At 47.2% G+C, this 22,154-nt stretch overlaps 1 protein-coding gene across 1 annotated transcript in view; it reads right to left on the bottom strand.

Moving 5' to 3' along the window:
• Positions 1–8,133: 8,133 nt before the first annotated feature.
• Positions 8,134–22,154, bottom strand: part of PATJ (PATJ crumbs cell polarity complex component) — a 148,593-nt gene continuing 134,572 nt past the window's right edge. Inside the window, exons 37-44 of the mRNA XM_074152513.1 lie at positions 21,834–21,920; positions 18,886–19,000; positions 17,388–17,425; positions 16,977–17,099; positions 15,767–15,871; positions 11,985–12,088; positions 10,181–10,304; positions 8,134–8,280 (exon numbers count right to left, since the gene is read on the bottom strand). Coding sequence (XP_074008614.1) covers positions 8,134–8,280; positions 10,181–10,304; positions 11,985–12,088; positions 15,767–15,871; positions 16,977–17,099; positions 17,388–17,425; positions 18,886–19,000; positions 21,834–21,920 — 843 coding nt within the window. The remainder of the gene's footprint in view (positions 8,281–10,180; positions 10,305–11,984; positions 12,089–15,766; positions 15,872–16,976; positions 17,100–17,387; positions 17,426–18,885; positions 19,001–21,833; positions 21,921–22,154) is intronic.

The raw sequence follows: 22,154 nt of genomic DNA, 5'->3' as shown, positions 1-22,154 counted from the left end.
GACACGGAGTGCTTCAGTGGCAGGACGGGGATGGGAAAGGGGGGATGGCAGTGCCAAAGGGGAGATGCCAGAGGAACAACAGCCAACTCCATCCAAGGTCCATCCTGAGGAGAAGGGGACACTGGATGCCTGGAAACACCCCAAGTCAGGTTGGACGGGGCTCTGAGCAACCTGATTGAGTTGAAGATGTCCCTGCCCATGGCAGGGGGTTGGACTAGACAACCTCTAAAGGTCCCTTCCAACCTAAACCAGTCTATGATCCATGATCCATGCCCCATGCCTGGAGACCTCATCCGCACCTGGCAGGCTCCAGCTCCATGACAAAAACTGATTTCGAAGCAACCAGATGAACACTCGGCCCCTGCTTTGCCCCGAGCTGTGCCCTGGACCCGGCCAGAGCCACGTGAGACCCTCTGGCCCCGGCCAGCACCTTCTGCGCCTGGTTTGGTGTCGATGCCCACGCCAGAGACGACACACAAAGGAAACAGCCGGCGGCTTCCCCCCCACCCCTGCCGAAAACCAGATGATCCCAAGTCGTTCCTCCCACCTCTCGGGAGTGATGCCTCCCCGGGGGCACCAGGGCTGGAAGGCAATACCCAGAAATTTTAGCGGGGGGGGGGGGAACACATGGAGATGTGGCCAAGCTGTGCCCCCCACCCTGGAGCAGGAGGGCCCCCGCGGCCGCCCCCGCGCCGTCCTGACATCAGCTGTAAGAAATGCGAGGAATGAAAGCGCCGGGTCCGTGGCGAAAAGCGCGGTCCCTGTGATCCGGCAGCCCCGGACAAAAGGCTGCCTTGTGCTCGGTGCCACGGCTGGGGAGGGGGTGGTAAAACCAGCACGGGTCTCGTGTGAGGGGGGGCCCCCCCCACGGGGAAAATAACGGCAAAACGAGGTACAGGGGCTGCAGACGGTTCCACGGCATCGGCCTGAGAACATCGTATAGTGCAGAAAAGGGGATGGAATAATTGCAGTAATTCACTAGTGTTGTCCAGGCTACTTCAAAAGTGTCACTTGGCTTTTGTTCAAGGCTAACTCATTGCTTGTGCTGTAAATATCCTCACGGCACAGGGGGGGACCCTGCTCCCTCCGGGGGGGACGGGAACGGGGAGAGCAGGGCAAGAAACATCCATCGGCCCCCAAAACAGGGCTGTGGCCGCGTTGAAAGCACCAGGAGGGAGCAGAGCATCTCCAGCCCCATGTGCACGCAGAGCCCCATGCAACTGCTGAACGCAGCCTCCGCGGTTAATTAAACATCCGACCGTTCCCAGGCGCTGGGGACGTGCCTTGGCTCGGATCCTTTGACATCTGCACGGGGTGACAACTGGGTGCTGGGACGAGCCCCTTGAGGTTTAGCACCAGGGGAGAGGCAGAAACGACGACCAGCAGCTTCCTCAGGTCCGAGTGAGAGCACAGGGTGTGAAACACAGTAAATTCTCCTTTCCCTTTCCTCTCCCCGGTCTCGCCCAGGCGGGTGGCGGAGAAAATCAGCACCTCTCGGTTTATCACCCCGAAACCGCCCCATCAGCGGCTTGAATGGTGCCAGCTCAGTGACTATCAGCAGAATCCAATATTCTTAGAAGAGACAAACGTCTCAGTGGCAAAGGCAGAGTTACTTGCTGCAGGGGAATGAGCTGCCACATGAGCAACCACAGCATCTCTGCTTTGGGGTCCGCTGGGCTGAGTTCACCCCCCCGGCACCCCATCCCGTCCCCACGGCACGGTGCGGAGGCACCGCTCAGCCCCTCCTTCACCAGGGACAGAGGAGAGTTATCACAGGGCTGGGATTTCATTTCCTAGAAATCTCTCTCTCTCGTAGTACCCAGGTGTCTCCTTTTCACAGCACCCACCTCTTTGCAGGGGAAAAAGCCAGCTCAGCGCTTTGGGAATTTAGCTTTCCCAGTCTGGGCTGAGAAGATGGAACATCCTCGGAGCATCCCTTGGGACAGCCCCTCCGACAGGGCCACCAGGCCCGGGCTGAAGGCAGCAGAAATACAATATTTTGTCAATTGCTCCATCTAGTGCCATTTCAGCAGAAAAAGCCGTGGGAGCGCAGCGCCCGGAGTCAGCGCAGCCGCTGGGGCTGGAGCCTGCCTGGCTTTCCCCGGCTGGTGGCTGTGGCTGCTCGGTGAGGACGCTCCAGGTCCCCGCCCTGGTCCAGGGCTGGTGACATCCCCTGGTCCAGCGCTGGTGACATCCGTCAGCCGATGGCAGCCCTGCGCAAGGAGCTTGGGAACGCGCTGCCTCCCGGATACGCTGCTGGGCGGGATGAGAAGAAGGGTAACAAAAGTACAAAGTGATTTCTTAATATCTGAAAATACTCACAGGGACTATGATGTTTCCGAGGGCAGATATTTCCCTGTAAGAGTTTATAGTCCCATCTTGGGAAAGATGAGAGGAATGTGAGAAATGAAGAAAAAGCCCCAGGTCTGCGAGGTGAGAGTGGATTTCAGAACCCTGGCAGGGTGGGCTCCAGCCGTGGAGGAGATGAGGACCAGCTGCCAACGTGCCACCGAGACCCAGGCATCACCCGAAGAGCCAGGACCACATACCCCCGGCACGTGCGACCTGTGCAGGGAAAATCTGGGACGGGGGGGGGGTGGATTAAACACCCCACGGCCAGGAACTGCTCACGCTTTACCCTGCACAGGGCAACACCAACGTAGACAGCAACCGTCCCCGTTTGCTACCCCACTCCCCGATTTAAACAACAGCAATATTATAAAATGTTTGCCCACATAATAATAATTTGTCCAGTTTTAGCTGCTTCCCCCAGTCACAGAATCACAGAATGGTTTGAGTTGGAAGGGACCTTAAAGCCCACCCAGTGCCACCCCCTGCCCTGGGCAGGGACACCTCCCACCAGACCAGGCTGCTCCAAGCCCCATCCAACCTGGCCTTGAACCCCTCCAGGGATGGGGCAGCCACAGCTTCTCTGGGCAACCTGGGCCAGGCTCTCACCACCCTCACAGCAAAGAAGTTCTTCCCCACATCTCATCTCCATCTCCCCTCTTTCAGTTTAAAGCCATTACCCCTCATCCTATCGCTACGTTCCCTGATAAGGAGTCCCTCCCCCTCTCTCCTTAGGCCCCCTCAAGCAGAAATCCTGCAGAGAAACCGGGGCAGGGACCTCTGGCAACGCCAACGAGAAGGTCACCCATAACAGGGGCTTCTTCCAGCCCAAACACAGCTTGGAGCACACCATGTCCCTGCTGAGAAGTGATTTTTGGCAGGGCCGTTCTGCAAAACACCATCTCCGGTGCTCAAATCAGGGCAGCGTATTGCCGTTTAGGGGAAATTATTTGCAGCCTCTTCCGCTGCACACAAATAAACCAGAACCTGCAGCAAACACGCTCCCGGAGCCCCAGGAGAAACCCACCTTCCACACTTACATTTCCTTTCAACAGATGTCCCGTCACACCTGCACACCAAAGTGTTAAAAAAGAAGAAAATTCAAAAAAAAAAAAAAAAGCCAAGAAAGGGCTTTACCGGAGAAGAGACTGTTCTCATTCAAAATGCAAAGGAGTAACCCTCCCCCAAAAGTGCATTTTCTTCAGGACAAATGAGCCCTTCGAGGACCTCTTCTGGTCTGGTTTACCTTCTCCTGGTGGCCGCTCGCTGGCGGGTTGGTAAAAGCGACCGCAGCGTCGTGTCATTTCTGGAGAGAAAACCCATTTCCTGGGATGTGGTGGGAAGGAAAATCGGAGCTCAGCAGGTCCGGACCCTGCCCCGGGCATCCTGGAGGGGAGCACAGTAGAAGATCTGGTGTGAACGGGGGTTTAATTGGTACAATCGCTTCCATTAGGATGCGATTTTTAATTTTACCCGAGCAGTTGGAAGGAGAGCACCCGCAGCAGGGGCTGCGCCATCGGCAACGAAGAGCTTTCCATGCTGCCACTGCCGATTTTCCGTTTCGTGGGGGAATCGGGAATAAATTCTGCCTCAATCCCACAGCAGCGGAGATCTCGGAACCCGCCGGGACAAGGCTGGAGGCAACATCAAAGCCCTCCTCGTTCCTCTTCCGTTGGGGATGCTGCAGGACATGGATGTCTGAGTTGTTGCCACCCGAAAAGGTCCGGGTTATCCCAGGAGTGTGCGTGTTAGAGACCAAAACGTCCATCGCTGCTGAAAGGGAAAACAACGGCCGTGACGGCGTTTAAGCAGAATGTAAATACAGTGACATTACGGATGTAGGAGTGTGAAACCGTGGAGAGAGATGGTAATGGAATTATATATCAATGCTCAGCACAACTGTAAAAACTAATGTTTTATACATGTGTAACGTTAAATTAATTCATTCCAGTTCTTTCAGGTGAAGGTACATTAACTGCTCCATCTCGGCATAATCATATTACCTCAACAAGCTCTCGCCATGTCATACTTCCAGGGTGGTAATCGCCGTTTGATTAATTACAGGGAATTTAGAGGCACTACGGCGATTCCCGATGCAGTAGCACACGGTGACAAGAGTCCCCGCATCCCTCCGGGCTGACCTGCTCTCCACACCATCCCACCCTCCATCGCCAAGGTCCACCTCGCTGCCCCACCACCGTCCGGGCGCTCCTGAAGCTCAGTGCTCAGCAGCGGGGATGGTGCCTGGACAGATGTTGTCCCCCGGCGAGCCCACGTGGTGGGGAGGACACAAGAACTTAACAGTACCTCAATCCCAGCCTCTGGAAGAAGTGAAAACGTTGGCGTTGACTGGTCCTTTTCTTTGCAGACAGCCCTGGGGACGTCAAGGATGTCCTTGATGGTGTCACCACAAACTGAAGGTTATTCCAGGTCTCTCCAGGTGAGGAAGCTGATGGAGGGACTGCAAACACCACATGGCCCTTCAAAAAGAACAGGTTCTGACAGCTGAGTCCTCAAACCAAGGCAGGAGAACCCTTCCCACTGGTGCATATGAGTCAAAACGGTGATGAGTGGCACCTCCAAAGGGTTGTGAGATGCCTACAGCATGGATGCTCCTCCTGCAAGCAGGCTTCGTGCTGATGTTGATTACTCCTGGTACAATACTGGTCACTCAGTGCCTTCGTCTTCATCCCCTTTTTTCTCTCCCTCAGTTTTTCTGTTTGTGCACCAGATGCTTGGTTTCTCACTGAGCTGTTTCTGTCGGTGTCCCCCTGATTGAGATCTACTTACCAGGCTCGAGCCATCCGGATGGGCACCTTCCTGAGGGAGGCAGATGTGGACGGGAGGGCTCCCTGTGGCCATCTCGCTTGGGAGCAGCCCCACTACCTGGGCACAGAACCTCTGCCGGCTGTCACCACAGCCAAATGTCACCACAGCCTTCTACCACTCCTGCAGCGACCGCCGCTCCTGCTGCCCGAGCAGGACCATCACGAGCCCTCCTTGGAAGAGCAAACAGACACCTCACACAGTACATTGCAACGGAGACTTAAAAAATAAATAACCGCAAAACTACTTTTGTAATCGAGCTTTATTTAGAATCTTTGAAGTCATAAAATGTCTCATTTTACCGATATACGTAAACATACAATCAGGAGGTTTAATTGCTTTTTTTCCCTTACACAAGAAATAAAGTTTTAAACAAACCAGAACACCTCGACCCAGACAAGCGTAATGCAAATTTAATTATCTGACTTGGTCCTGTACACACAGCACACGCTTCCCCGCATGGTCACTGGTCTATCAATTAGTTGCAGTGTAATTTTTGGCTGTAATATATTCAACAGACAAAGTGCAAATTACAAGAAGCAGAAAATGTTCTCTCTCATTCTGAGCGATGAGAAGTGCAAAATATCTCAGCCCATAAATTCTATTCATTTATGTATATGAACAGTATGTGCACAACAGGCTGATAAACAGCCGTGTGAAACTTCAGAGATTAAACGTGGCGACATCTTAAAGTAGGAACGCAACGGTTATAAAACCGAAATCAGAGGAATCGTTACATTTTGTTGATAAATTCCATATAATATTTTTGAGGGTACCTCTTTGCGTTTCACCTCCCTGCCCTTAATTTCCTCATACCTCGGGTACTTCTGCAACCAAAGGCAGTTTGTTAAAAACTCTCCGATTTGCTACATCTGGCCGTATCTCTGTGCGTCTACAATCAAGGTTCCTCTAACGCTTCACTTGGCAAGTCAAATCCTACAGCGGGAACCCACTGAAAAGGTGAAGTCTCTCCCAGGCACTACGATGGGAACACCCGCTAACCGTTCCAGCAGGCTAAATGCACTTTGTGATTATCTAAATTTAAAGAAAACTTTCCAACGAAATAAAGAAAACCGATTCAATGAGAGCTACTCACAGCTGGCTTGTCTCAGCGCCGTTCATCTCGAGTCAGTACCTGTTTTTTTAAGGAAAATGGGGGAATACCCACCCTAAACCACACGGAATGCAGTGATTTTATCACCGACCCTGTGCTACTCGGTTATCACATCGCAGATTTTGAATCTTCTTTCCATTTCATTCCAGGCATTTTTCACATAAAATGAGCAGCCAATTCCGACACCCACCCCCCTTTCATTTCTCCCAGGTACATCATCATTATAAATTATACCAAATAGTCCAGATCAGACTGGGCCGCTTCCTCTAAAACCCTATTGCTCCTCCGGATGGGAAGATGAAACCACAATGGCCTGCACTGCCATTAATCTGCCTGCCAAATTCATTTGCTAAATCACCCAGGCTACAGCCGTGTAATCACTGCAGGAATGGCTGCGACACGTAACCAAGTTGCTAATTTTTAGCTGCTGAATGTTCCCGCATCCCACCTCCACCAGGCAGAGCGGGACAGGCCTTGGGAAGGCTCCTGGCGGAGCTTCAGCACGTTCTCGCCTGGGATGGGCTTCAGCAGGCTCTCTCCTGGCTTTGCTTAAACCCCCAAAATAGTCGGTTGCTTTGACCGGGCTGTTTGCCTCGTCAGAGGGGGCTGAGGAAGCCCACGCTCCGTCCTGGAAGCCCACGGTAGCCAGCCCCGGGGGGACATCATCTTAAACTGCCTCGAGAAGTCTTCTGCAGCGATCATCTCACCCCTACCCGGTATTATTTGCTATTATCCAAAATTGAACTCCAGCAGCCCCGGGAGAGAAGCATCCTCTGTGATCCGTGAAAGCCTCTTCCCGCACGATCCGATCCCGGGGTGACTCTTGGAAACGCAAAAGGGTTTTTTTGGCTGGTTTGGATTAACTTCATCTCGCCTCAAAGGCAACGTGCAGAGGGGCCGCTCGCCGTCATTACTGGAATTACGGGATCGCATTGCCGAGGCAAACTTTTGTCTTCATTAAAGTTTCAGGATGGACAATTACGCTGCAACTTGGCACGACAACAACCGCCTTTGTGTGCGACACGCCTGGCAGATATCGGCGCATTTCTTCTTCTTTAAAAATATAATTAGAACAGAACGAGATACGTCGTTGCTGTTCATGCTGCCTAAATATCTGAAAAGGCTCAAACATTTTAAAAGCCCAAAAAGATAAATTTCCCTCTCCCCTAGTTTATTTTTCATGCTAAAGGCTGCAAATTGACACATCACAGTAATTACCTCTGACTAACTTCCATAGACCTACCCAAAGAGATAAACATGAGAAGTTCACATTTGACTATCAGACTTACTGTGCCGAGCACAAATAATTTCCCAGAGGAGAATTTGATATTTCATCATTTGGAACAGTGGTAATTTAATTACATTGCTAATGTTTTCTGGCATACTTGAAAGGACAATTAGCATAAGTAAATCATGAGTGAGATGACAAGTCACTCGGCATTTATTTCTGCTCATCAGATGAGATCGGTTGATGATCTAAATTCTCTTTTGTGTGCGAACTGATTCCAGGTTCAGCAGTTGTAACGGGGGTTCGGAGTAGTGGGGATAAACCGATGTATAAATAAAGTAAAAATGGATGTTGTTCTTTGAAGTTTCTTAATTAAACGTGTCCAGAGAAACCTCAAAAAGCCACCAGGAGGAGGGGAGGGCGGGGAGAACGGCTGATGAATGTGGAAGGCTAAATGAAGCTCGAGACGGGCACTACCCTTCCTGGCAACGGGGTGAACACCGAGTCATTTTTGCCAGGGTTTGCTTTACATCCTGCTCAGGGCTGGATAGTGTTATTATAGCTCTACCGATGTTCTAAAATAATTGCATTTATCTCCGCAAGCGCAATGAAGGTTTCATGATAACACCATTAATGTGACAGTTCCTTTCTGGCGCTTCAGAATGGCTACAGCTTGCTCGTGAGTGACGCCTTCCAACGCTTCCCCGTTCACGGCTAAAATCTGGTCGCCGCGCTTCAGTCGGCCGTCGTCCGCAGCTGCTCCCTGCAAACGGCAAAGCGCTTCGTTAGCGGCTGGCGGCAGGGAGCCCTCCCGCCCCTCGGAATCATAGAATCGTGGAACAGTTCGGTTTGGAAGGGACCTTAAAGACCATCCAGTCCCATCTCCTGCCCTGGGCAGGGACACCTCCCACCAGACCAGGTTGCTCCAAGCCCCCTCCAACCTGGCCTTGAACCCCTCCAGGGATGGGGCAGCCACAGCTTCTCTGGGCAACCTGGGCCAGGCTCTCACCACCCCCACAATGCCGATGGGATGGAATGAGGAGGGATGCAGCATGGGGGAATCCCACCGTAACTGGGTGGGGAACGTGGGAAATGGCAGTGGTGACTTCTCCCCGGGTGCTTCAAACCCTTGGCCATCGCTCACCCTGCTTCCCCAACGCTGCAGGGCTCGGGGAACCCCTGGGAAGAGAAGAATTGGCTTGTCCCTGAAAAAACGTCAGTGTAAAGACTGGTTCTGGCTTTTCTGATTACGCAGAGGCTTGTTAAAGCAGCATTTAATTGTACCCCACACCCAGCGCCGGGAAACAGGTTAAAATGTGGGGAGGGAGAGGGACGCAGAGCTCATGCAGAAGAGCCCCAAGCCCCAGGTGGAGCTGGGCTCCATGGAAGGTCCTGAGAAGCTCCCACAGAGCTTCAGAAATGGCTGTTCTCCTCCAGAGGCCCCAGTCCAGCTCTTTTGTCTCAATCCTGAGCCCTGCCCTGCCCAGAGGTCAGCTCACGGTGTCCACTTCTGCTCCATGGCCCCACCAGTGTATTCTAGCTTCAATTTAGGGCTTTTCAGCTGTGCCCACATCTAGAAACTTGTAAATCCAAGCATCAGTTTAAAGACACGATATCTTCCCATGTTAATTACTGAAAATTGTAAAAAAAACCAGATATTTGTGGTTTGAGCCCCAGAATTGCAGAAGCAGAGGGGACATGACTTCTACTCCACCTTAAGATGAAGTTTTCTTAATTATGTTATCTACCCTGCCAGAAGCAACCGTGTGACTGACTTTGAAGTTACTTTATGGAAAGTATCCCTAATTCCCATTGTTTTCCTTTTCTCCCCCCCATTTCTAGATCTCCCTTCATGTGTCCATGCCTGAGGTATCTTGCTGGCCCGCCCTGAGCACATTTCTAGCAAAGGAGCACTTCTCCCTCTGCACCAGTGGCCATCCTGGGGCTGTTTGCCTTGAGACGGGGCTGTGCTATGTTTCCTCCTCAGCCCCAGTGGCCGGAGTCACCGCTGGGACCCCCAGGTCCTCCCCTGAGACTCCAGGTTGGGGTCAGAGACGGGATGAGGCAGCGAGTGGGAGAGGAGCACTCGGGGAGAGGTGTGAGAGAGAAGCTGGAAGCAAGGGACAATAAGTAAAGCCAGAACTGATGCATAAGCCAATTCATTATCAAGCCACAGGGTATGGCCTTTTCGCCTTTCGGTGTTTTTTCTCGCTGAGGGGACCATCAGGGGATGATTTTCTCGCTGAGGGGACACAGGAGCTCGTTGCTGGTTTGGCAGCTGAAGCTCCGCCACAAAGACACTGCATCTCTGCAACCGCCTCCTCTCCCGTACAGTGGGAAAAGTGATGCCTCCAGACCTCCTGGAAGGCTCTCTGAGATTTACAGATGGAAAACTGCCTTATAAATATTTTAATACATAAAAAACAAGTTTCCCAAGTACACAGAGCAGTTTTGCTGAGATAAAGTATCTTGTTTCAGCCATCAGTAATATGAAATATAAACGGAGAAGCCGGCTGAGAGTTCTGGGTCCACTTACTCACATCAATGTACTTAGACAGTACATTTTGCTTTCTACTACATAATATATAATCCAAGCCAAATCTTAGGTTTATTTTTAAAGATATTACGGGAAAAGGGAGAAAACGAACAAACAAAAAAGATACCTTGGCAAATATAGTCTTGACATAAATGGGCAGGTCTCCATGGGGACTTCCATACCCCCCTACAATACTAAATCCCAGTCCATCAGAGCCTTTCTCCAAAGTAATAATCTTAGGTTGAGGTGCTCTGAAAACACAATAAATATCACTTAGAATAGCAACGTCTGTCTCTGGGGACTTTATGCAGAAGGAACGCTTACAGAGAGATTTATCTATCAAGAAGTTTTTCACGCAGTCACAAACCATGACTCTTGTCCTGGCGCTAAAATACGCTGCTGTGCAGCCCCGGAGTCCAAACGCTGCTCCATCTACTTCAGCTCCTCACTTTGAAAATACTTATTTTTAATAAGAGCTCAACAAAAGCACTCAGCTGTGATGCAGAAGTGAGATTCCCTTCATCTGCAGTCGCTGCACGTAGCTAAAGGAGAGTTTGCTTTCTTACTGGCCAAGCTGGTGCCTTTTGTCTGCATTAAGTGGCAACTGCAACAATCTTCTTACAGCATTTTACTTTATGACTTCGGAGGAACGAGTCTAATAGACTTGTGTTTACGGCCTCGGCTCTACTGCAGGCTCTTTGGGCTGTTTTCTAACAGCCTGTATTTGACCTACAACCTTGCGCCTTGGAACCCCAGGCTGGGTTCCGAGCGCCCCTCACTCACAGCCTGAACTCTCTCCAGGGGCTTTTGCTGTCGGCATTGAGCAAAGGAAGATTTTTGGTGGAATTTAGACCACTCATATCTATCTATCTATCTATATCTCTATATCTATCTCCATCTCAAATTTGAAAAAGTCATTTCTACGTATTTAGGAAGAATTATTGTGGACAAAAGCTGTTCAGCATCTTCCACCTATATAAGGGTGTAGCCAATGATGACCAATATCTAGCCAATTCTCTAGGACAGAACGAATTCATACACCTACCTAATTCCACTTCATATTTTCACATTCAAATTTCCTTACTATTTTGATATGAAAAGAGAATACAAATCCTTTTGTGAAGTAAGCAATTTTCCTTTGAGAGCAGCAATAAAAGCAGTATCTCACATTGTAAGACTAAAGAATGCAGCACAAAAAGCTTAGCTTTTATACTCAAAAAGCCCTGAGGTAGGGCAGCAACTTGCATCTCAGCCTCTTAAGATAAACAGAATGAATCAAAGAATGAAAATGAAGAACATAATGAAGCTAATGAACGAAAATGAAGACGAAATGAATTTCAAAATTAGAACTGGGATGCTATGAGCTGCCCTAAAAAGTACACGATGGAGAATGATGCATGGCCATGGGAAGGCTAGATCTCTAACTTCCATCACCATAAAAAAATGCTGTAAGTAGACAATTTTTTAATCAGACTTTTTCAGATTGTAAAGCTAAAAAGATTTAAAAGACTAAGAAAGTTCTGGGATGTGTTTTGAAATATTTGCCTCTCATACCAGGCTTTTTAAGCCTCCGGCCTTAGTCTGGCGACAACAAATTATTTCAAATTGCTACGATCATAACTCCTTTCAGGCAACGAAGCCCACAGACAAGGGCATAGGGCATCAGAAAAGAAAGAAGTGTTTTTTGAGGAATGTCCAGAACTAGTGCTTGGAAACACATTTTGTGCTTATTTACCCAAGCAATTTCTGTCAGCAGGTGAAGATGGCCACGAATCCATAATCAGCTTGGAGAAGGTCACAGTTTTCATTTTAAAGGTGATGGAAAATTAGAGAGGAAGGCAATGGGAGAGACCTCCTTCCCCACCCTGGGCTTTTCCCTTGCATGGGGCGTAGGAATCCACCTCGGTCACGCAGACTCACTACAAACTTACTCGGGATCTTCAGAAGGATGCTCAGCAGAAGAGTTGAGGTTGCACCCCGCAGACATGCTCTCCAGCTGGGTAGCGATGGCACTGATGTTGGTATCGGCCACAACCTATACAGAAAGATGCAATTAAATACTCTGCCTGTTCATAGATTCATAGATTGGTCCAGGCCGGAAGGGACCTCCAAAGGTCATCTAGTCTGACCTTCCCGCAGTCAGCAGGGACACCCCCAACTAGACCAGGTTGCCCAGGGCCTTGTCGAGCTTCACCTTGAATATCTCAACGGAAGGGGCCTCAACCACCTCCCTGGGCAACCTGTTCCAGTGTTCCACCACCCTCATGGTAAAGAACTTTTTCCTAATATCCAAATATGTTCCAATATCCAATATGTTCCCTTCATACCATCGTTTTGATCTTGGCTAATTATGTAGAAAACAGCTGATACATTAGGAAAATCAATTGTTGTTGGGGTTTTTTTCAAGCAAATTTCAAATACAAGTCCTACTCTTTTAAATGTCCTATTAATTCAATACTTTCAAAGAACAGAGTTAATAGCAGCCACCTTTCTGAGGGTTAAATGCAAACTTTGCTCTGAAGCTTTCTCTTGCCTCTACTCAAGATGCTGAGCAGAGGGGGACAGTTCTTCTGGATAATCTAGAGAAAAAGGTTACTTTGTCAAGGAAATAGGTATGTCTCAGAGCCAACACAAGGTGTCTAGGATTGGGCTTGAAAGTAAAGGTTTCCCACAGAAATCCGAAGGATTATAGCCCTGAAATACCTCAGACCGGTTTGTTTGCCGAGCAGGGAAGAAATTAATCCTCGGTTTCAACTTTTCTGCAATTTCCAGCACGAATCCCACCAACCGGATTCTTAAAACTTCCCAATTCTGGCCCCTGTGTTATTGTGAAACCCTCATGAATTGCCGCCACGCAGTAATTAACAGAGTTAATGACATTTTGACAGGCTGTGGGGCAGCAAACTGGCTCAGGCTTTTTAAGGCCACCACCTCCATGTTGTGTGGGTGAGGTACGAAGCCACGGCCGTACCGAGAAAAGAGCTACTTGCAGGCCGAGCTCTGGGGTTTGCCGTTCACGGGGGCTTGGTCTCATAAGAATAAAAGCTTGCAGCTTGCAGGCCCACTGGGGCTTATTAAAAATGAAGTGACAATGCCCACCTCAGCTTTTTTTTTAAACGTTTCATTGCATGCCCATTTTCTATTCTTTGCTTTTTCTGGAAAAAATTCGAGGAAACCACTAGGAAGTCTTTTGGATTTTAAGTATTTATGGCTGAAAGGACATTAATTTCCTAACGACTACACGCCGTGGTGATCCCCTAACTCCATCTCCTTGGGACAACATACTCTTCTCTGCCTGATGTTTACGGTACAGCGCAGGAGATCGGCTCAGAGACAGTGAGAAATACTAAGTAAATATATTTTCAATATTTCCTCTAGCTATCTACAACCTTATTTTATCAAAATTAACAGGTACTTTTTCCATTCCTTGCTGTGAGCATGGCTTAAGGGGAACGTACCTTTTCGAACTAAAAAAATAAATCCATTATATAAATCCCTGGTTTTAAATGAACACTCACAATTCTTCCACCACAATATTTCCCTCTTTCTAATCACGGGGAGCCAAGAGGGTGGTAGCGTTTTCTAGGAAGGAAGATTAGTTCTCATGCAAATTTTGCATCCCAGGACTGAGGTTCTCGGATGCCCTAAATGAAGGGGTCTGGCCGACAAGGGAGCTGCACCCGGCTCAGCCAGCAAAGACACCCTTAAGTTTTCCTTCCCCTTGCAGTAGGGGAGAAAGCGCCAGTCCCTATTTGTCGTATTTTGTTGTTAAATGAAATAAATCTGTATTCCAAAATCTTCAGTTGGCAGTAAGAACATATCAGAGTTCAACAACCTTGTAAAAAAGCTTCCCCTTATCTCATTACCACACCTGCAGAAAAGAAATTAAATTAAACCAAAGCATCAAAACAGCCGAAAGGGATGATTGTTCCCCTGAGACCCTAATCTCCCATTTGCAAACAGCATTTGCAAACTCCTTTCCCATCCTTCCCAGGACGGACCGATAATAAGCCTTTCCACACCGCTGAACGCAATTATCTGACCTTTCAAAGCAGTTCGCCATGAAGCGGTCTAACCCGATAATAAACAGAATTACTTAATGACACATCGGTCATGATTATCACAGCGATAGGATTATTCCATTTAGATTGTTTTAATAAAAAAAAAAACCAAACCAAACCAACAATCTGGTGATGGAGCAGTACCTGCGGTGAGCACGTCAGGTACCCACGCTTAGGGCAGGGCTTCGGCGTTACTCCCTGCCGGTATTAAAATATAACGTCCCACCTTCACAGAAGAGGGTTTTATCGGAGGAAAATAGACTCTGTTCTATCAGAATAAACCCGGCTCATCTGCAAAAAGTGTTAAGCCCATTTGAAGTTAGAAAGCAAAAACGTGGGAGGAAAACCCATCAGCTGACAAACCCAAAGACGTTTCCAGAAGAACCTCTTTGTTTAGGCGAGGGACCAACTGCCAGCCTGCTTCATGGGGAATATTTTTAAATACACGATGAGGTGGAATACGCCATATTACAGCTTTCAAGCTTTTCAAGCAATTTTGGGTTCTGCAGCAAGCTTTCATTTTCTATTCAGGGAATACTGTTGACATGAGAAGTGAAATTACTCAACGCTAGTAACAATATGATAACTATAATTTAACAGAAAATCCTCAGCTGGTGTATATCTGTGTATTTCCTCTGACTTCAATGGAACTACACAAATACACCATCTGCTCTGGAACCGGCTCATCACTTACCAGGTCAGCAGTTCACAGACAAACAAAACCAAGAATAAGCAAGTCTAAAACTAAGTTTATTATAATTTCATTTCCTTTTGGTTTTGTTTTTTTTTATCTTTTTCTTCCCCCTATTTTTTATAGTCACATTTGTGTTGCAATGCAAACAAGAAGCTGGCAAAAACCTCTCAAGATGTGTTCCAATCCAATATGCTGTGATGATAAAGAAAATTAGAGTAGATTTTAGCGGTACGTCTTAAGCTTTTTTTCCAATTGTTACAATAATTCTGCAAACGAGTAGTATTTTGAATTCTCTCCGGCAAGCATTTTTCTCATTTCTTTGTGTAAACATAAAAATAAACTAAAGATGAATGCACTGGCAAGCCGCAATTAGAACCAGAGTGGCAGAACATGCCTTCCTTTTGGCTGGCACATAAACACGGCGGTGATAACACTGTTTTTCTCTCTCGAGTGTTATTTTTCATTACCTGTAGAATAATCAATTCTGGGCAGCACCGTCTTAATGATGATGCTATCATTTTTACTAAATGCCACCCGCATTTCTTTCTTCTCCCCCTTTCAAGAAGAAGGAAATTAACACCGTGGGCAGTTTGGTCACAGTGTAGTTACACGCACACACACATACACACACACACATAATTTCTTGTTCCTAGTTAACTTCAAATTAAAAAAAATAAAAACAACAACAACTTGGAAGCTTGTTGATTTATCATGTATAGCAACAAGTTATTTTGTTCTCTTTGTTATGCTTTTATATAATCGTGCTCACAGCCTGTATGAGTGGCAATAAAGAATTTTTGAATGAAAATTATTTCTCGCTTTCATTCTGTGTAATTCCCATCAGCAAGCACCCTGCAATGCTGTGATGCCTTGTGCCAGTGATGCTTAGGGTTTGGTTTTTTTCCTGACTGCCATTTATCTACCCTCATGCAGCTGCATGTTCAATTTATCACCATACCTGCAGGATAATGCTCCCATAAGCATTCTTTAGTAGATTAACCGCATCTGCATGAGACAGCCCATCCAAAGGTTGCCCATTAATACTGACAATCCGATCTCCAACCTAAAAGTACAACAGTAATGGAAAATTACTAGCATTAGGGAAAATTAAAATTAAGAATGCTTAAAATTCCTCGTGAACTTGGCACCGCGCAGTCATGCTTCTCTTTTGCAGGATCCCTTTTGTGAGAATTCTGCATTGCTAGTGATCATTTACCATTCTTCAGAGCAAGTACAACATGGATTTTTTAAAAATAACAATGCAATCAGAGAAACAATGATGGGTTGTATTTTACTCTTTCCATTTGCAAGCAGAGAGTGAGATTTTCACTGCTGTCCTCCCACCCAGAAAGGATTAATTTGTGTCCATATGTGCAGACAAGTTCATATTCTGACTACGTGTGCACATGTGGAATGCAGTATAGGAAAGCAGGCACTTCTGATAGTCATCTAATTAACCTAGATGATTTCTTCTTCTTCCACATAACAATGATCTTGACCCTGGCACTTAGTGCTACGGTGTAATTCTGTTAGAGACATGGCATAAATGTAGCAGTGTGTACTAATGAATCTCATGGGCCAAAGCAATCCTATGTGTCTGCATAATAAACTCTTTTCAATATTAACAATGCTTTAAAACTCTCTCCAAAATGGAAAGGGTTCACCACGGTCATTCCTGGAAACCCACGTATCCTGTGGGTCTGATACGAGTGCCTTATTTTGGCGTTTGTTTATAAGGACCTTGAGATGAAACAACTAACTTCCGACCTCGTTCTTACCTGGTTTGACCTCTACGTGATGCCCAGTCTGCAGTCCCCAAAATGCCTGTGATTTCCAGAGAGCACATTGCTGCCCTCCCTGGGTCTGGATCAAGATATGCATTCAAAAACCACTGCAAATGCATTTATGTTCTTTCTCTTAATGTCACTTTTCCAATGTGGGCAACAATTGCCATTATCCCAAGATGCAATATAATTAAAAAAGGAAGAGAAGGGCAGGTTCGGATTTTTTTGGGGGGTGAGGTTGGTTTTGTTTTTATATAAAAAGAAGCAGAGCAGTCTATGAGACATTATCAAAAGCGATGGCATATACAGAAGTGCTTGAGGCTCCTTCTCTGTGGGACACACAGCAAATGAAATAGGAAATGTTGAGAGGACCCCTCTACTCACTCTGAGCCTTTGTGTACGTGCAGCCACACCACTGGCTTGGATCATGGCAATGAAGATGGGAATATCTCCTAATGGACTTCCCTTCCCTCCTGCTATACTGATACCAAGTGCATCATTTGGCCCCTAAAATAAAAGCAAAACAAAACAACATTTGCAATTGAAATAACTTATAGAGGTCAGTGTTCAGTTATAGCGATAACGGACTCATTTGATTTATGGAACGGGAAAAAAATGGATAGGTTTGACAGACACACGCATCCTCACACATGCAGGGCCCATTACACAGCTGTACATCCACCAGCCTACTGCAAACATAAATAATGCAATTTTACTTCTGAGAAATGCTACAAAAATTAACAACTTCAGTTAAAGGTGTCAGCTTTTTGAATTGATAGAAAATAACTCACTAACCCTTGTTATCTCCACAGTCCTTGGGCCCGTATCTGCTCCTACTAATAAAGAAACAAACAATTAGCTTCTGTAATTAAGAGATAATATAATGAAGAGATAACGCTGTCAGGTGACAATGGTCCCTTGCTGCCTAGTCAGGGTTATCGCCGAGCAGAAGCGGAGCCTTCCTGTGCCAAGCCAGGCAGCGCCGCTCACGTGAGGAGGATGGGATTCCTGTGTCACCCAGGGATGAATACGGATGTCATCGCTCCGGCTGACGGATGCCACCGTGACGCCCATTGTAGCGCAGCCGCCGCTCACCCCAATCTATTGAATAGCAGCGCTCTGCCGGCCTGAAGAAAAGCCCTATTGTGTGTTGCACTCCATTAAAGGTTGGGTTATTATTCATAAATCACAGCGTCCCTACCACAAAGGGTAGGGCACACGGCTGGTCTGAGACTGGTTGAGGTTCCACTGATTTCCTCTTCTAATTTGTGCTGTATTAGGAAATAATAGACAGCCAGGAAGTCTGGCTGGCATATATCTAGCCATAGGACATTTAGAAGTATTCGAAACAGTAAAAGAAAACAAACAAAAAAAAAGAAAATAAGAAAAAAAGGGACACTTCCAAAAAATCATTTGAACTGGGACTAAGCAGCCAAAAAAGCTGACGGTGTTGTCGGGACCTGGGCTCTGCTCTACCCCTAATTCTACCAGCTTTAATGAAACTATTTTAAGAACCTTTTAGAAGGCAGGCAAGATTAGTCTCTCTGAAGAGTTAACGATTCTGAATAACGCATATCAGTATTTCTCACCGCCACGCACGTGTGCTTGGGCAGATATCTGTTCTGAAAACCCACAGCAGAACAGCTGAGGGGCAGCGGGAAGCCCAGCCCCGGAGATGCTGAATCCTCAGCGCCACAGGGTCCTTCAAAATGGCACAGGGAAGGCTGCCCAAAAAGTCACACGGCTCCTCCAGCGCAGGCAAACTGGCAGAAGAGATGTCTTGAGCCCACGGTCAGACGCGAGCAAAGGTTACCGACTCCTGACCCAGGCCAGAGCACACCGAGGCGCAGCCTCTCCACGAGCTGCCGCAGGTTGTAGATTCAGCACTTGTTAAATCTGCGAATCGCGAACTGAGCGTTGTGACTTTCTCACTACAAAACCCCCCTTTATACGCTCACGAGCAACAAAGATATAAATGAAGTGGTGGCAGCTTTATTCCCTGAGAAAAGCGTTCCTAATGCGAGAACCTTGCCTGTGCTAAGCCTCCGACAAGGGCGTCGGGGAATAGCAGGGAGCAGGAATTCTGCATTTAAAATAGAGGAACCATTACTCTACTAGCAGACATAAAAATAATGTCATCTGCTGGAAAGTGCTTGGGTCTTAAAATACCAGTGCTACGTCTTCTGGGAGGCTGAGTAGGAAAACCAGAATGAAGTATTCAGTTTTGCTTTTAAACCAGCACAGATACAAAGCAAATAACAGGCAGCTATTCTGACGGCTGCCCAGATTATACCTGAGTTTCTCTGAGACACATCTGCTGAAGATCTCTTTGTGACAAAATTCTGTAAAGTAGAGAGGACCGGAGCAAGCGCAGGGTGGAAGTGGCTGTGGACACTCTGTTGGCTCGCCTGAAATAAGAAAAAAAAATCAGAAGTAGTGAGTCAGACCCAAACATTAACTTTAGACCAGTTCCTGCAGCATACGGGCGCAGCTGTGCTCTGTGCCGACCAGACTGGAAATACCACATTGGCCAAGCAAGTGCAAAATCCTCCAACTTCATTTCCAAAAGGGGGAACCCACCAAAATCCATCCCCAAATTGAGGGCACAGCCATAGCACTGCACACCTAATGTGTTCGTCGTTCAGGTCTGCTCTAGAGGGCATAGGAAATAAGATTAATCCCCTTCCTCTGCTTATTCCCAGTGTGTCTCCCACCCCGAGAAGAAGGGGAGATGATGGTTGCTGCTAAAGCTTGGGGGCATCTCCTCCATGATGCACCCTGTAGGCAGCTCACCCTCGGATGAGCGTGTACCCGGCAGGACGCATAGCAGCTCCTCTCCCAGGGGACATGGATGGCACTTACACCCATCTTGTTAATCTACAGGCTTTGTTATTTTAGCTGAATGTGTTGTCTGATTACAAGGTCCTGTAATCGAAGCTGCTCCTTTCATTTGACCAAGAACCAGAGTCACATCCCGGGTGCGGGATGAGGTGCCTGTGTCCTAGAGCTGACAAAAGGGAGAATACTTTAAATACTATACATACTTAAAGGGTGGGTGTCAAGAGGATGGGGCCAGTCTTTTTCCAGTGGTGCCCAGGGACAGGACAAGAGATAATGGGCACGAACTTGAACATAAGAAATTCCATCTAAACATGAGGAGGAACTTCTTCACTTTGCGGGTGGCAGAGCCCTGGAACAGGCTGCCCAGAGAGGTGGTGGAGTCTCTGTCTCTGGAGACATTCAAAACCCGCCTGGACACGTTCCTGTGCAACCTGCTCTGGGTGACCCTGCTTTGGCAGGAGGTTGGACTAGATGATCTCCAGAGGTCCTTTCCAACCCCATATCATTCTGTGATTCTGAGAGCCTCCGAAGACAGCTGCTTGTGCATGTAACCACTTCTTGGCCGTCCATTTCCAGACCTGCTTTTCCCTATCTCCTTATCCAGCCTTACCTTCAGACTCTGCCCCTGGAGAATACATCATTCTCAACTTAGGAAGCCCGTCTGAACAACAGGCTTCACCAAGGGCCAGACCTTTTCAACTGAGTTGCCTTATGCAAAACAAAGACCTGGTCTCTGCTTCTCCATCCACAGCAGAGCTTTCTCCCTTCTAAATGCATTAGGCGGTGAATCAAGGCTCTGGCAGCGTTTATCCCGGCTGACCAGTGTGCAGCTGTCAGTGAGGAACAACAGGCAGAGCACAATTTCCACCTCCAGTTGCCAATTCACGGGTCAGGGAACATAATTTGCAATGCGCGTGAAAAGAAATCCCTGTCCTGCACCACAAGGCTTGCATTTCTCCCCTTAAAGGTATGCAATGGACCAAGAAAAAAGCCAAGTGAGGACAAAAGTTCTGGATGCTCTTGGCCAGCGGCTTCTAAAACATGGCTCGCAGTTGTGCAAATCATTCAAGCTGATTTGCCGTATTATCTGCCAAGATTTTTATAACTCTTGGAACGCTTTTGCTGAGAAACATTTATTCAGTTTTCAAAATCACCGAGTCACTTAGGGGCCGTGAGACGAAGGCTCTCAAATGCCTCTGCATTAAGAACAGCAATTAAGATTTCTTGTATTAAAAGAAATACAGAAATTACTAGGTTCCTGCAAAAGCCTCTTAATGCTACAAAGAAAAGGGGACGACGTTGTTTGATCTGATTTTCTACCTAGAATCATGTTAAATACTATGGCGTTTTGCTTCCCTTTCAGCTATGAGTTTTACACAGGAAAACTGGGTGGATAATTTTTAACCGTCGCTTTTTGATCACAATCCTCCTGCTTAGGCTATCTGTTGACACAATGACCAGAAGAAAGTAATATTTGAGACTGCTGTCTTTACTTAACGCAATTAATATCGTTTTCCTCCGTTATTTCATTTTTCCTTGCCCGCTGCATGCAGTGCAGATGTTTCTCCAACGATATTTAGTGATTATTTTCAAAGCTGGGCTTAGCCCAGCTGTTCCCGCGTGGCTACGGGCTCTTTAGCCCTCCCTGACACTTCACCCACCCAGAGCAGCACATGACTATGATTTTGGCACCCTTTTGGGGTTGTTCATGCACAACATCAAGGACAAGCCTCCCCTCTCAGGGACAAGGGCAGCTTCAATATCATGGCAATGCAGCTGGCTCTTAGGAAGGAAAATCCATTAAACAAAAGTTTTTTAAGTCATCTTGCCTTGTTTTTCTCCCTTGCAATACTCAGGGTTAATACCAACGGTATCAGTGTCTGAGCTGATTGGGGGGCAGGGGGAGAGGGGAAAAGCCCCGCACTGATTGAAAAATGAATTGTTGTCCTCGCTTCAGGTAAAAAGCAAGTGAAGCAGGAAATTGCTCTGTGTTTTCTTTGAGAGGAAAGCAGCTCTCATGTGGTTCTGCCATAAGATGGGCAAAGATACAGTTCAGTTTCATTAACTCATTTTGATTGACAAAACAGCTGCAGAAAATGCATTCAGCGTTTTTGCAGGTTTAAAAAAAATTTCTGGGCATCGCCACTTGAGAAATATATTACATATTTTTATTGTGTCTCAGGAAGACACCCCTTAAACAAGAAAAATACATGAACTACCTCTTCTACTTAATCAGCATTTCAGCATGACACTGACTTTGCAGTTCCATACAGAAAATTGCTGTGATAAAGTATTTTGCCCCACATCCCCAGCATTAAGTGTCTATAGAAGGCTCAGGAGCGCCGTCCCCGTGCCCTGCCCGTCACAGCTCCACGTTATAGATATGAATTTGTCACTAACCTGGCTGTTTTGGGATGTTTTCCGTGAAGATAGCCATGATCCAGCTCGCAATCTCCCAAGCTCAAGATGTACTAGGCCTTGGGCGCACTTGGAAAAAAAAAAAACCACAATGTGCAGCATTTAAGTAGACATATAATATTTCACGGTCTCCTGGAGAGAATTATGTTTATATTCAGCACCACAACGCCGTGAAGAAAACCACAAGGAACGCTCAAAACATTAACATTTGTATTTAGACAATACAAAAAGTAGTTAGTACAAAAAGTGCCCGTCCCTGGATTTTAGATTTATCCTGAAGGTTTATCCCCGGTTGCTGAAGTC

The sequence above is a fragment of the Numenius arquata genome, chromosome 8 (genome assembly GCF_964106895.1).
Source record: "Numenius arquata chromosome 8, bNumArq3.hap1.1, whole genome shotgun sequence".
Taxonomy (NCBI): domain Eukaryota; kingdom Metazoa; phylum Chordata; class Aves; order Charadriiformes; family Scolopacidae; genus Numenius; species Numenius arquata.
Note: the sequence above shows the minus strand (reverse complement) of the source record. Positions and strands in the feature narration are given on the sequence as shown.